The following is a 13,627-nucleotide window of genomic DNA, read 5'->3' as shown; positions in this document are numbered from 1 at the left end:
GATACGTGCTTTGGCCCCATTAACCTCCTGAACCTTCCAGAAAGGAGTGGAAACATCCTCCTACTGAGGAAGCCGGGGGTGGGAGTGGGAGAAGGGCAGGGGACCACTCTGGCTGCAGCCCAGATCAGAGGCAGGGGTCCGGGGGCTGGGCACCCCGCGCTCCCCACCCAGGGCCCCGCGGCCCCCTCCCCTCCCCTCCAGCGAAGTTCTAAGAGCCCTCCAGGTCCCACCGCCAGCTGGTGGCACTTACCACACCCTTGTCTGTTCATCTGTAAAATGACGCTAATCACGGGATGGCCCCAAGGATGTGAGGTTCATGTACGTGAATCGTTCAGTCCAGTTTCTGGTGTCCAGTAGGTGCTGGACAAGGATCCTTGGCATCGCTGTGCCCTCTGCCTGTGGCCCCCGCTGGGTTGGGCTGGAGTGACTGGGTGGGGTGGAGGGACAGAGGGGGCGGTCTGAGTCTCCCGGCCTCTGTCTCTGCTGCCCTCGGCCTCTCAGCCTCTATCCTACCAGGGATGTGTGGAGAGGCGGTTTTGAGGGCGGCCAGGAGATATTCTTGGAGTCCTTGAGGTTCAGAGGGGACAGTGAACTTGCCATGGAAGGAAGTCACAGGGGTGGCCACAAGGAGAAGGTGACATTTGAGGTGGGCTTGAAGGACCAGGGGGATTTCAGCTCCAGGTAGAGGGGTGGGAAGATGGGAACAGCAGCAGGAGGGTGAAAGGAACAGCATTTGTGAGCCCTCAAGCTGCCAGAATGACACGGAACCTCGGGGCAACTCTGGGCAGCCCAAACCCACACGGCAGGCAACACCATGTCCCCAGCAGCTCTGCAAAAGTCCCCAGGGCCACCGGGGGGCAGCCTGCATCTCGGCCTGGGGCCAATCAGAGGGTCCTGGGAGGACCACGCCCTCAGCCTGGACTACCTTCCGAGAAGGGACCACCCAACAGAACCCTGAAGAGAACTCTCAGGTCACACCGTTGCATCTTTGTGCTCCGGGTGGAAACGTCTCCCGGGGAGCTTAGGCTGATGGAGGTCTTCAGACCCTTCCGTGTGAACCAGCATTCCCAGTGGAGCCCCTGATCCATGACAAAGAGTGGGGGGCACATACACACTTGTGGGGAAAAGGGGGCACAATAGTCCAGCGGGGCCACTTGGGCTCCTGCTGCAGGGGAGAGCTGGGTGTCGGGAGAGGAGCCAGGCGCGGAGATGGGGGGCTGGGAGGTTGCAAAGGGTGTCAGGGAGGGCCCCTGGGGACCCCCGCATACCTGCCGGTTGGAGTTATGGGTCGTGAACCATCCCCGCCCCTGACACACCTTCTCTTTCTCACTCCTTTTGGCTTCAGTTTTGCCCCTTTCCCCTACTGAGCCCAGACCTGGAACAGAAGCCCATTTTCTGATTTTATCTTGTGTTTATTGGGAAATGGTCGTGCCCATCTCCGGGCCAGCTCAGACAGCTTCCCCCCAGGAAGCGAGAGAGTTCCCATGGCTTGTCAGAGTTAAAAATAGAGACAAGTGACGCAGTGAGAGGCAGAGAAAGGTAAGAGTAGGGGATACAGGGAGAGAGAGAGACAGAAAAATGGACAGAAGGGCAGCGGGAAACAGCAGGTCCTCTGCCCTCACCTGTTCGTCCGTCCATCAGGCTGACATCAGAGGCCGTGTGCCCCGCTGGGTGTCGCTTCACGGCTCAAGGTCATTGGCCCTGAGTCTGTTTTCCCAGGTTTGTGCTCCTGAGAGCTGGGGCGCTGAGTGGGCTGGCGTGGTCACTGTCACCCACCGCCCCTGCTCCCGGCAACAGTGACGGCCTCTGCGCAAGTCGAGCCCCTGCTGATGCAGGACTGGCCTTGAGGGCCAGGACGGGAGCCAGTGACTGTCTGCCGAGTGTAGGAGGGAATGAATGAATGAATGAATGATGAATGAGTGACCCGAGGACCTTACCGCTCATCTCGTCCATCCTTTACACGCACGAGAGAACTGAGGGGGGTCAGACAGGGCGCCAGGGCTGGGGCTGGGACAGGACACTCCTCGGGCCCTGGGAGCTCCACAGCACCGCCCTGCATGGCTCTCCCTGAGGGCAGGTCTCAAAACACGGCTCTGGGGCTCACTCTCCCTCTCTGCTCCATCGGGATCCCGGTCAGCAGCTCTATGGGCCAACCACCCTGGGTCGTGAGGCCTTCCCCTCCAGCCCAGTCCTGGACTCCTAGGCCCCAGTAGAGCCCAGGAAAGCCAGCCCAGGAAAGCCACCCCAGGTGAGAGCCTGGGGTGGGGTTCGGGGAGGGGCGTGGGAGGACACCCTACCCACACCGTGTTGGGCTCTCAGCCACCCACAGCTGGGCTCTGGGCTCAGGAGCTGGCTGAGGCTTCATGGCCGGGCTGTGTCTGTCACAGAGAGTGGTGCCTGTCCCCCGTGGGGGCCTGTGGTCTGGGACAGGGGTTGATTGGGGTCTTCTCCAGAACTCAACTTGGGGGCTGGAGGCCCAGGGAACCATGAGGGGGTTGGGGGCCAGGGGACAGCTCTAGGTTTGGCTGTGGGGTAACATGGTGGCCTGAGGTCCTCTGGGACATCCATCCGGTCAGAGGCAGCCAGGACCCCTGACCTCCCCGACTTAGGGGTCACCTCCTGCAGATCCCTTTCCGAATGCCCCTCACCCTGACCTCAGGCAGCCCTCCATCTAGGACAGGTTGTGGCCCCTTTCTCCAGTCTGGAGACCACAAAGATGGGGCCGGGTCTGATTCCACAGGATTGGCACAAAGTTGGTCTGTGCCCACTCTGTGATGTTGTGATATAAGAAGAACTGTATACTTGGTCTTTGCCAACAAAGGTCTGTCTAGTCAAGGCTATGGTTTTTCCAGTGGTCATGTATGGATGTGAGAGTTGGACTGTGAAGAAAGCTGAGCGCCGAAGAATTGATGCTTTTGAACTGTGGTGTTGGAGAAGACTCTTGGACTGCAAGGAGATCCAACCAGTCCATCCTAAAGAAGATCAGTCCTGTGTGTTCATTGGAAGGACTGATGCTGAAGCTGAAACTCCAATACTTTGGCCACCTGATGTGAAGAACTGACTCATTTGAAAAGACCCTGATGCCGGGCAAGATTGAAGGCAGGAGGAGAAGGGGATGACAGAATGTGAGATGGCTGGATGGCATCACAGACTCAATAGACATGAGTTTGAGTGAACTCCAGGAGCTGGTGATGGACAGGGAGGCCTGGCGTGCTGCGATTCATGGGGTCGCAAAGAGTCGGACACTACTGAGCGACTGAACTGAACTGACTTGGTCTTTGTCCTGGTTCCTGGGACAGAGCTCTTAAAACTTTGGAATTTTCTGAGTGCCAGGGTGAGAGAAGCATATTTTGTTATTCATAAGGAGCCCCTGTCAACCATACCTCAGTTTATGCTAATGAGGTGACTCTGGGTGGGCCCCTAGAGTGCTTTAAAAAAATTTTTTTTTTTATCTTGGAGCTTGCAGGATCTTAGTCCTCAGACCAGGCATCCAACCTGCACCCTCAGCCGTGAAATCACAGAGTCCTAACCACTGGGTTTCCTTGGTGACTCAGACTGGAAAGAATTCGCCTGCAATGCGGGAGACCTGGGTTCGATCCCTGGGTTGGCAAGATCCCCTGGAGGAGGGCATGGCAACCCACTCCAGTATTCTTGCCTGGAGAATCCCCATGGACAGAGAAGCCTGGTGGGCTACAGTCCATGGGTCACAAAGAGTCGGACACGGCTGAGCAACGGAGCACACGTCCGGCACTAGACCACCAGGGAAGCCCCCCTAGATGGCTTTAAGATGGAAGCAACCACGTGCCTAAAGGGCTGGAAGTTTCAGCCCTACCCCCCATGGACCACATCATCCAGAACCCCCTGCCCTCCAGCCGCATGATTAGAAGGCCAGAGGGGAAAGGCCAGGGTATTTAATCCGTCTGCCTACCGCCCCCTGCCCCTGCCGGGCAGACCCCTCCCACGGCTCCTGCTCACTGGCTCTGGAAACCCCACCAGCCCTTCAGGGACAGGAGTGTTTATGGCCTCATCGGTGCCCTGGGTCCCCTTGGTACGCTGCCCACACCTTTGTAAACGCTCTCGATTGCCCCATTAGACAGTGCGCCATCTGTTTCCTGCCGGTGGCCGACCCATGCCGGGTGCTGGTGGAGAGCAGGGCCTTACCAACCCTTGCTTTTACATAAGGGGGAAATGGAGGCCCAGAGAGGGTAAGTGATTCGTCCGGGGTCAGCCAGCCCCAGGGTCGGGGCTCACGGCTGCTCTGGAAAGGCCAAGGCTTCGCTGGGCGGAGGCTGGAATTCCGCGTGCCCCCTCCCCTCCCTGACCCTCCCAGGCTGGTCACATGAGCATTTCCTCCACACCAGGAGCCGGACGTGTCTGCAGTGGCTTAATAAACCCATTAGGGCTGTTTGCACCACCCGGACACAGACACCTGGGCACCCAGCCAGCGCCCTCTTCCCTGCTCGGTGTCCCAGAGGGTGAGGTCCTCCACGTAGCAAGGGGCGTCTCCTGGCCTCCTCGCTGTCCCTCACCGCACCCTCCAGCTGTGCCCACCCTGCCCACCCAGCAGTCACTGTGGCTTCCAGGCCTTTGTACGCTCGGTTGCTCCCGCCTGGGTCACTTTCTTGGGGCCACCTGGCACAGTGCGGCCCCTTTTCCAGGAAGCCCTCTCCTCTGCATTCCCTCCACCTCATGTGCTGGCTGGCTGCCCTCCGCTGTCCCCCACAGCGCCGGGCGACGTGAGGACAGAGCTCCGCCTGGGTCATCTGGACCCGGAGTGGAGTGGATGACGACAGACGCTCGGCGCCCTGCATGGGGTTTGGGGCCCCAGTCTGAACCCAGGCATCTCCAAGGAGCGAGCGCAGGAGTGGGGGTGAAGTCTAGAAGCTCCAAGTCCTCCAGCCAGGAGGACAGGCCACAGAGAGGAGGCCCCCAGTAGGGCAGGTGAGCCTCACGAGGCCTAGCGGGTCAGAGGAGGCATCCTCACTGCCCGGATGGCTCGGCCGGCCTAGGACCCCTGGGCTCCCCCCTGACGCTGTGTCCTCCTGAGAGGGGCTGGGACAGGCACGCAGGGAGACCACCGAGGTGTACCACGACCCAGCCACTCAGGGGGCTGCTGGGGACATTTATTCCTGACAGGGACAGGCCCAAGCTTTGGGCTAAGGATACCCCGCCCCTTAGTTAGAAACACTCTCTCCTCGGGCTCTGAAGCAGCAGGGTGGGCCCCCAGCCTGCACCAGGGGCCCCCCGGAGGCCCTCAGGAGCCCCCAACGGCTGAAGGCCTGGACATGTGGGTATCATATTTTCTCACGAACATCAGCTCCCCTGGGCCAGAGATGGGCGTGCTCCCGCAGGTGTCGTACCTGGGGGGCATGGAGGAGAGAGGAGAGAGGGAGAGGATGGTGAATGGACAGCCCGATTGGAATCTGATGGCCATGGCTTACAGCCTGGAGCGCTGTGCCCCTAAATCTCAGAAAACGCAGCTCTGTCTTCCCGCTCTTTGTCACGACCCCGCCCCCATGGTCTCCTCCACTCCCCACACCCAGGATGCCTCCACAACAGCATCTGCGTTTCCCCTGATCAAAGCCGGCCACTGGCTCTCTCTGGCCTTCAGGATACAGCTCAGCCTTGAATCAAGGCCCAGGCCTTGGTGGCAACTCTTCGGCCCCCAGACCCTCCCCACCTGCTTCCCTCCCCCTCCTCTCCAAATTCTCTTTAGGGACCAGATGTCCCTCTCCTCTAGGAAGCCTTGTGGACACCGCTTTCTCCACCAGGTCCCAGCATCTGAGTTCTCAGTGAAGCCTTGAGTGTTCAAGTCAAAGCTCAGCGTTTAGAGGAAAAACAATTCACTTCCATCCACCCGGACCGTCTGCTCTGAGCCCCCACATGCAATTCCAGCTCTTGCCACCAGGGGGAAGATGGTGTCCGCTCAGAAAATATGGCCCCACCCACCGGCCCCACCCATCAGCGGGTGTCAGGCAGGCAGAGGGAGGAGGGAGGCAGGGGTCAATGCGCGCACCGGCTCTAGAACACTGGGGATCCCCTGATCAATAACTGTTACCCCTGTTTGGGCTTCAGGGAAAACCTCTCCAGCACAGCTAGCAATGTGGAGCAGGGTTGGAGGCCTGGATCAAGGGGAAGGGAAGAGGCGGCCCAGGTCAGGGACCCCACCCTCCCAGGGGAGTCTCGACCCTGTTCACGTACCAGGTGAAGATGAGCAGGGTGAGGAGGGCAGCCAGGAGGATGGCCAGCAGGACGGACAGGATGGCAATGATGACCACAGTGCCCGCGGTCTGGGGCCCTGGGGCAGCCTGGAGCACCTCGGCTGAGGGCGCAAGGCGGGTGCCACAGGCGGGTAGGGCAGGAAGGGAGGAAAGAGATCTGACCTGAGAAGGGGGACCTGAAACAGCCCCCAGACCAACAGTCTCCCAGCCCAGCCGGGAAAGGATGGGGCGGGGGCACAGGCTGGGAGAGGGGCTCTGACGGACTAGGGGCTGGCCCATTTCTCCCAGCCCACCCCAAGTCCGCAAGAGCCCCCAGGCCTCGTGTTGGACCTCCACACCTGGCCGCATACCTTGCTGCAGGTGGGTCTCACTGGACCACTCTGTCTCAGCCATGGGTCCTCTGTCACTCATCACCAGGAACTTCACTCTGAACAGGAGATCCAGCACTGAGGGGGGGAGTCCCTGGGACCTGAAACCCTCCCACCCTGGTGCCTGTCAGTCTGTCTCCCTGATTCCCAGGACCTGGGGGGAACAGCCTGGAGCTGAAAGCACGGCCTTAGAGTCGGCCAGAAGGGGCTCTGATCCCAGTTGTGACCGTCTCCGCTGTGTGGCCTTGGGTGCGTGGCCTGCCCTTTCTGGGACCCTCTGTCCTCACTTGGGACTGTGTGGAGTGGGCTAAGTCCCCCAGCACAGAACATCAGTGAATCAAGTCCTGAATGAGATGAGTTGGGGCCCAGAGGCCTGGATGGGGAGACCCTGCCCATGTGGTCCAGGTGACCCATGGGGTGGGGGCTCAAGTGTGTGTGTGGGGGTCTCTGCTCAAGAAGACGGGACAATTCACCGCAGCCTGCCTGGTCCCCTCCTGCCATTGGCAGAACTGGAGCCAGGCTCCCAGGCACCCGGGCTCAGGTCTGGACACAGGCAGGAGCCGTCCACCCCCGCCCCGGCCCGGCTGCTCACCGGTAGGGGCCGGGGCCCGGCAGCGGGTGGTTGCAGCCTCTTGTCCTTGGGGAGCAGCGGGTATCATTGCCGACGCGCAGGACCCGGAGCTGGTTGCTGGGCTGGCCGCCCGGGTAGAGAGCCCGGCTGGCCCTCAGCGTGAGGTAGTAGCCCCCCTGGGGGAAGTCGGCAGGGACCGGGGTGTCCTCCACCTTCTGTGGGGCCGTGAACTTCTGGGTGGCTGAGGGTGGCAATGAGGGTCAGACGGTGGGGGCGGCCACATCCACCTACCCCCTGCTCCCCCCAGGCCCGCCTGCCCATTTCACAGAGGGAAAAGCGAGGCCCCGGCAGCACCCACCGTTGCTGTGGGCCACCACCAGCCAGATGGCGTCAGAGTCGGAGATGCTGGGGTGGCTGAACTGGCCCCGCGGCTGCTCCAGCGTGAAGGTGGACTGGGTGAGCCTCCCGCCCAGGGTGGCGCTCGAGAGCTGGGGCACGTAGCCGATGCTCTCTGGGCCGGGTGGGGGCAGAGAAAAGAGGCTCAACACGATGACCAACTCCCCACAGCCTCGTCTGGGGGCTCATGGTCCTGGAAGCCCCAGTCTGATGGGGGAGGCATGGTCCTGGAAGCCCCAGTCTGAGGGGGGAGTTAGGGCTTTTCCTGGGAGTTCTAATGAGGCAATAATCAGGAGGGCTTCTTGGCAACTCTGTATCCAGCCCCTGGCCCCTGCCTTGGGAACCTATTAGGGGTGGGCACTGTGGGAGGTCCGGGGGAGGCCTTGCCCCCTTGGGTCACTGGGGTATCAGTGAAGCGCAGGGCAGGGGAGGCTCAGGAGGCCCCTCCCCCAGCTGCATAGTCAGTTCTGGGAAAGGCATCTTAGGTCTTGCTGGAGTGAGACTCAGCTATGGGGGAGCCCGAGCCTGAACCCTAGGCTGGGCTCTGGCAGAGCCCAGTGACCTTGAGCTCTGACACTCTCCAGGCCTCAGTTTACCCACCTCTCCAGTCTCCCCAGCTCCACCCACATGGTCCAGGGTGGTTTGTTTGATGGGAGGAGTGAATGGCTTGGTGGGGGGGGGGGGGGGTGGTGGTGACACAGGAAGACCCCAGGCCCAGACGTGGGGACGGGTCCTGGCTCAGAGCGCAGGGTGACCTCTCCTCCTCACCTAGAGCTCTGCACCTCCCGCCCCCCTCAAGACTCCCTCCCCTTCGGGAACTTGGCCCCTTCTCAGCCCCCAACAGCCCTGTCCACCCTTCAGGCTCTGCTCAGAGAGCTCAGAACCCCTAATTCCTCTCCGGGCCCCCTATGGCCAGAGCTCCCCCTGAGCTGCAGAAAGATGAGATGGGCTTTAGGGAAGTTTCCAAACCCTCTTCCTCTTTTGGTTCAGTTTAGTTCAATATGATTCATTTCTATTACATTCAGTTCAGCCCCAAAGGTTCAGGGCTAGAACCTTCCCCTCTCAGAGCTCCCGACTCTAACACTGAGGCCCAGGGCACCTGCATACAGCAGGTACTTAATGTTCGTGCTTGGGGAAAGGCACATAGCGGCAGAAATGGGGGTCAGGGGCTGTGTCTCTAAGTTCTTCTAGTTTAAGAGCCTGACAGTGAACAATGCCAGTCACTCCCTTGCAGAGCTTCCTTTTGGAGTGTTATCCTTAAAGACTTCTTTTAATTTTTTTTAATTAAAAAAAATTTTTTTTGGCCATGCTATGCAGGATCTTAGTTCCCCAACCAGGGGTCAAACTGCAGCCTCTGCAGTGGAAACACAGAGTCTTAACCACTGAACCATCAGGCAAGTCCCCTGAAGTCTTCTTTAAAGCTTTCCTGGGGACAGGGAGGAGGGGAAGGAGGGAAGCCACTCGGTGACAGCTGGACTTAGGAGACACAGGGATGAGGAGCCCAAAGAGAGGGAGGAAGCTCCCCTGTCTTGGGGGGCTGGTAGACAGGTGTCTGCCGTGTGATCTCTTCTGGTGGGCTGTCTCCCCTGACCCACCTGGGACCCAGCCCCAGACTCAGGACTCAGAACTCAGACTCAGGAGGCAGCTGGGGGAGGTGGGCTCTGTCCTCCGGAAGCCTGAAGCGGGGTGGGCACCACCCCCTCCCCATCCCACCCCTGCCCTGCCCCGACCCTCACTCACCCAGGCTCATCCCCGTCTGGAGGCAGGTCAGCAGCGGCAACAGTGCCATCAGCAGTGGAGACTGTCCCCTGCCAAGCCCCATGGCCAGAACAAGCGTCCAACCGTCTGTCCGTCCGAAGGTCTGTCCGCAGCATCCAGAGCCCCAGAGGCTCCGCTCCCTGTGCTGGGATGGGGTGGCTGCTTCTGGCACCTCGTGCTGCCCCTCCCAGGCGCCCCCTTCTCCCAGACAACTGGTCAGACGGGTTTAGGGGCTGAATCTGTTGGCCGTGAGGATTTGGCATCGCCAGGGAGGGGTCTGAACAGAATAATTAGCTGCTGTGCTGCCAGACCAGCCGGGACACCCCACCCCCACTCCAGGAGGGCCTAGACAGCGAGGGGCCCCGGGAGGGGGCGGCAGCCCTGGGGTCCAGGCGGCCCCAGGGGCAGTCCTGCCAGGCCCCGTGGCATCTCCTCGTCCAAACAGTCCTCCAACCTGGCACACAGGGCTCCCCATGGCCACCCTGTGCGGAAGGGAGTAATCCTCACGCCCTGGACGAGGCACAGAAAGGGGAGGGGGGCTTGTCCGAGATCACCCAGCCAGCCGGGGCAGACCCCAGAATTGGAGGATCACCCCCAAGGCAAGCCTGGGGGCACTTAGGGCACTCTCTGCTGCACCCCTGCTGCCTGGCCCCGGGAGGGGGCTCCCCCACATCACCCTCCTCTCCTTATCCAGGTGACCTTCTCTCTCCTTCCTCCATCCCTGGCCACTGCTAGAGCAGGACAATCCCTCCTCCAGACAGAAGGTTCTAGGCTGGGGCCCAGGGCCAGTGGGCAGAGCATGTACCGATCACTTCTCACCTGGACTGGAGGAGCAGCCCCTCACGGGGTTCTCTGCTCCAAGCACGGGCACTCCCCTCGGTCCAGCTCCACACCTGACCAGAGACACCCTCTTAAAACTCAAACTCCTTTGGGGGACACTTGAATTTTAAAAAACAATTAACTATATTCTTTAGTCATTGTAAAGCATTTGATTTATATCTCTATATAATCAAATATATAATCTCTTTGATTGCCAGCCCACCTGAACTATCTTTCTTTCCCAAAATACTTAGAGTGTGCAAATTGTTTATTGCAGTGAACTTCAAAAAAGGGAACTATTCCTACCCACAGTATATTACCTGGTAGACTTTTTTCGACCAGCTGTTTACTTGGACTTGCTAGTAAATGGTTCTAGACTTTGCAGGATTGAACATTACTGTATTTCACCAGTGATTGACTCGGCCTCAAGGGAGTGTTGCTCAGTCATGTCTGACTCTTTGCGACCCCATGAACTGTAGCTCTCCAGGCTCCTCTGTCCGTGGGATTCTCCAGGCAAGAATACCTGAGTGAGTTACCATTTCCTCCTCTAGGGAATCTTCCTGACCCAGGGATTGAACCTGGGTCTGCTGCATTAGCAGGCAGATTCTTTACCATCTCAACCACCAGGGAAGCCCAGCTCCCGGGGAACTGGGGGCCAAAACCAGAGTGGAAAACTCAGGGAGCAGGATTTCCCAGGTGGCCCAGTGGCTAGGACTCTGTGCTCCCAATGCAGGGGCCTGGGTTTGATCTCTGGTCCAGGAGCTAGGTACCATGTGGCAAGTAAAGATCCTGAATGCTACAAGTAAGACCTGGCACAGCCAAATAAATGAATAAATATTTTAAAAAATATTTAAAGGGGAAGGGGAGGCAGACAAGGTTGGGGGAGTCCAGGCGTTCATGGGGAGCCTCAATCAAAAGGTGCTGAGACACCCTCTCCCAAGGCCTCTCGCCTCTATGTCTTGGCTCAGGCCAGGCTCTTCCTGGAGGGCCCTCGCTGCCTTGCGTACCCAGCGAGCTCTTGTCCTTCAGCCCTACCTACCCCAGGGTCTGGCATCACCAGAAACTCCCCTGATTGGCCTTGGTGCCTCTTCTTAATGCCCTCCACAGCACCTGACATGTACCTCCATCTTATTATATAACCGTTGCAATAAAATGTATTGTTACATCAAGTGTATCTCTGGACCTGGCCCTCCACCCACTGGAAGCTCCTGGAGGCAGGAACCTCCTCTCCCTCCCCACAGGATGGCGCGGTGGAGGGGGTGGGCTCCTGGCTCTGGCACAGGGGGGCCCTCCACAAAGCACCACTTCAGCGTGTTGCCGGTTACACGCATGGGCTTCAGATGCAGGTCATCCTGTGGCTGATGTTTAGCCGTGGGACACAGAGGTCACGCACGTACTTTGAAGCAGAGGTGTGGGCCTCTCAGAGGACATGACCAGTGCTGCTGGTCCGGAGGCAGAAGAGAGGGGGGCACAGGCCGGTCCAGAGGGGGCCCAGCCGGCAAGTCCCGGGCAGACCCAGCCCTGGAAAAGCTTCTTTATCTTGCCAGCCTGTTATTACAGAACAGGTCACACCTAGGAAAGTTGGAAGTATACAGAACAAAGAATGCCCTTACATACAGTCCCCACCCAGATCCAACAATTGTTAACATTTTGCTATACTTGCTCTCAAGACTCTCCTCTGTGTGTTTGTGTGTGTGTGTATACACTATGGGAGAGTATAGTATATATGTGTGTATAGTATACACATATATGCTTCTCTGGTTGCTCAGTGGCAAAGAATCTGCCTGCAATGCAGGAGGTGTGGGAGATTCAGGTTCAATCCCTGGGTTGCGAAGATCCCCTGGAGGAGGAACGGGCAACCCACTCCAGTATTCTTGCCTGGAGAATCCCCATAGATAGAGGAGCCTGGCGGGCTTGGGGTTGCAGTCCATGGGGTTGCAAAGAGTCGGATATATATACACACTAAGTTACTCTCTATACATCAATATATACCTATATATATATAATATATACCTATATGTATATAAAACTTATACTTACATATATATGTATACTTACAAAAAGCATGTATAAACATATACTTTTATACTATATATATTACACTTACGTGTAATGTATTTTAATATAATGTACAGTAATAAAAGTATATAGATTTTTCCTCTTTTTTTACTCTTCTGAAAGGTCGCTGAAAGCGGCCATCATAACACGGGAGGAGCCGGCTTCAGCCGTTCGAAAGTACATTCTTGCCCATCCACTCATCTTCTCAGATCCCAGAAGCAGGCAGGCAGGCCTGATTATTAATCTCATCACACAGATGAGAACGCCGGGCCCCCGCAGGGAGAGGAGACTTCTCGGCCCTGTGGACGGGCAGTGGTGGGGTTGGAAACCGGCCCCCTTTTCATCTCTGTTTAAGCCAGGGGCCATAGGAGCAAAGGACCATGCATCTCTCTCAGTCTGTGTCCCCCGCATTACTGCTCTGCACAAGGTCTTGGTTTTTGTTTTTCTAATCTCTTCCGGCCCTTCTCTATCCTATTTCTGCACTCCCCAAGGCATCAACTGTCCTCAGTTTGGTATGTGTCTTTGCGTCCGTTACCTGTGGCTGCAGTGATGTGTATTAAGGTGGTCTGTGGTCCCCAGCGCGCAGCTCATAAAGCAGCATCCTTGGTTCCCTGAAAGAGCGCTGGAGTGATAAAGGTGAAATGGGTGTGTGTTTGTTTTTCTATAACAAGCCCCTTTCAAACACACCTGAGTTTATGTTGCTATGATTTTGGAAAGCCCCTAGCTAATCACAGGATGGGGGCTGGTTGCCAAGGGAACCAGCCACGTGATTAGAGGAATAGAATTTGCAGCTTCATCCCCCGACCTCTGGAGAGGGAAGAGGGGCTGGAGGTTAGATTAATCATCAACTGCCAATGGTTTAACCAATCATGCCTATGTAATGAAACCTCAAAAACAAAATCGCAAATATTGAAAAAAAGTACTGAAAAATCAGTCCTATTTCTACTGATTTGAAATGCTATTTTCAAAAAATTTTATCTGTTTAGCTGTGTCGGGTCTTCACTGAATCAAGCAGGATCTTCCATTGCATCCCAGAGACTCTCTAGCTGTGGCTCGTGGGCTCAGTAGTTGAGACACACGGGCTTTAGCTGCAGTGTGCGGGCTTAGCTGCTCCACAGCCTGTAGGACTTTAGTTTTCCAACCAGGGATCAAACCCACGGCTCCTGCATTGCAAGGCGGATTCTTAACCCCTGGACCAGCAGGGAAGTCCCTGAAATGTTATTTTTAATCACAAGCCACAGACATGGGCAACCCTCAATGCCCCTTTTCACTTGATCCAGGTCAAGTTCGCATATGTACCCGGGGCGATCCTCCCCACAGCCCACTCCGGGGCACCAGCCAGCTCCATCTGTCCCCCAGGCCCAGTCCTCCTTCCCAGACCCACAGGGCCTGAGAAGTCCCCTTGGCCCTGCATTCAAACTGGGGCTGCTGCAGGC

The 13,627-nt window shown here is 57.8% G+C and overlaps 1 protein-coding gene across 1 annotated transcript; it reads right to left on the bottom strand.

The window, feature by feature from the left end:
* Positions 1 to 5,091: 5,091 nt before the first annotated feature.
* On the bottom strand, positions 5,092 to 11,751 carry UPK3BL2 (uroplakin 3B like 2). The gene is made up of 6 exons (XM_043915038.1): positions 9,297 to 11,751; positions 7,519 to 7,671; positions 7,182 to 7,401; positions 6,572 to 6,648; positions 6,202 to 6,322; positions 5,092 to 5,360 (listed from the first exon to the last, which is right to left on the bottom strand). Exons 1-6 carry the CDS (start codon positions 9,376 to 9,378, stop codon positions 5,255 to 5,257), a joined length of 759 nt encoding a protein of 252 aa, XP_043770973.1. The 5' UTR covers positions 9,379 to 11,751; the 3' UTR covers positions 5,092 to 5,254.
* Between the last annotated feature and the right edge of the window lie 1,876 nt (positions 11,752 to 13,627).

This window comes from Cervus elaphus, chromosome 10 (genome assembly GCF_910594005.1).
Source record: "Cervus elaphus chromosome 10, mCerEla1.1, whole genome shotgun sequence".
Taxonomy (NCBI): domain Eukaryota; kingdom Metazoa; phylum Chordata; class Mammalia; order Artiodactyla; family Cervidae; genus Cervus; species Cervus elaphus.
Note: the sequence above shows the minus strand (reverse complement) of the source record. Positions and strands in the feature narration are given on the sequence as shown.

Coding starts and splice junctions, on each gene's coding strand:
- UPK3BL2 (XM_043915038.1), bottom strand. CDS start 9,378: ATGGGGCTTGGCAGGGGACAGTCTCCACTGCTGATGGCACTGTTGCCG. Junction 7,402..7,518: donor GGTGGTGGCCCACAGCAACG/GTGGGTGCTGCC, acceptor TGCCACCCTCAG/CCACCCAGAAGTTCACGGCC. Junction 5,361..6,201: donor ACCCTGCTCATCTTCACCTG/GTACGTGAACAG, acceptor CATGCCCCCCAG/GTACGACACCTGCGGGAGCA.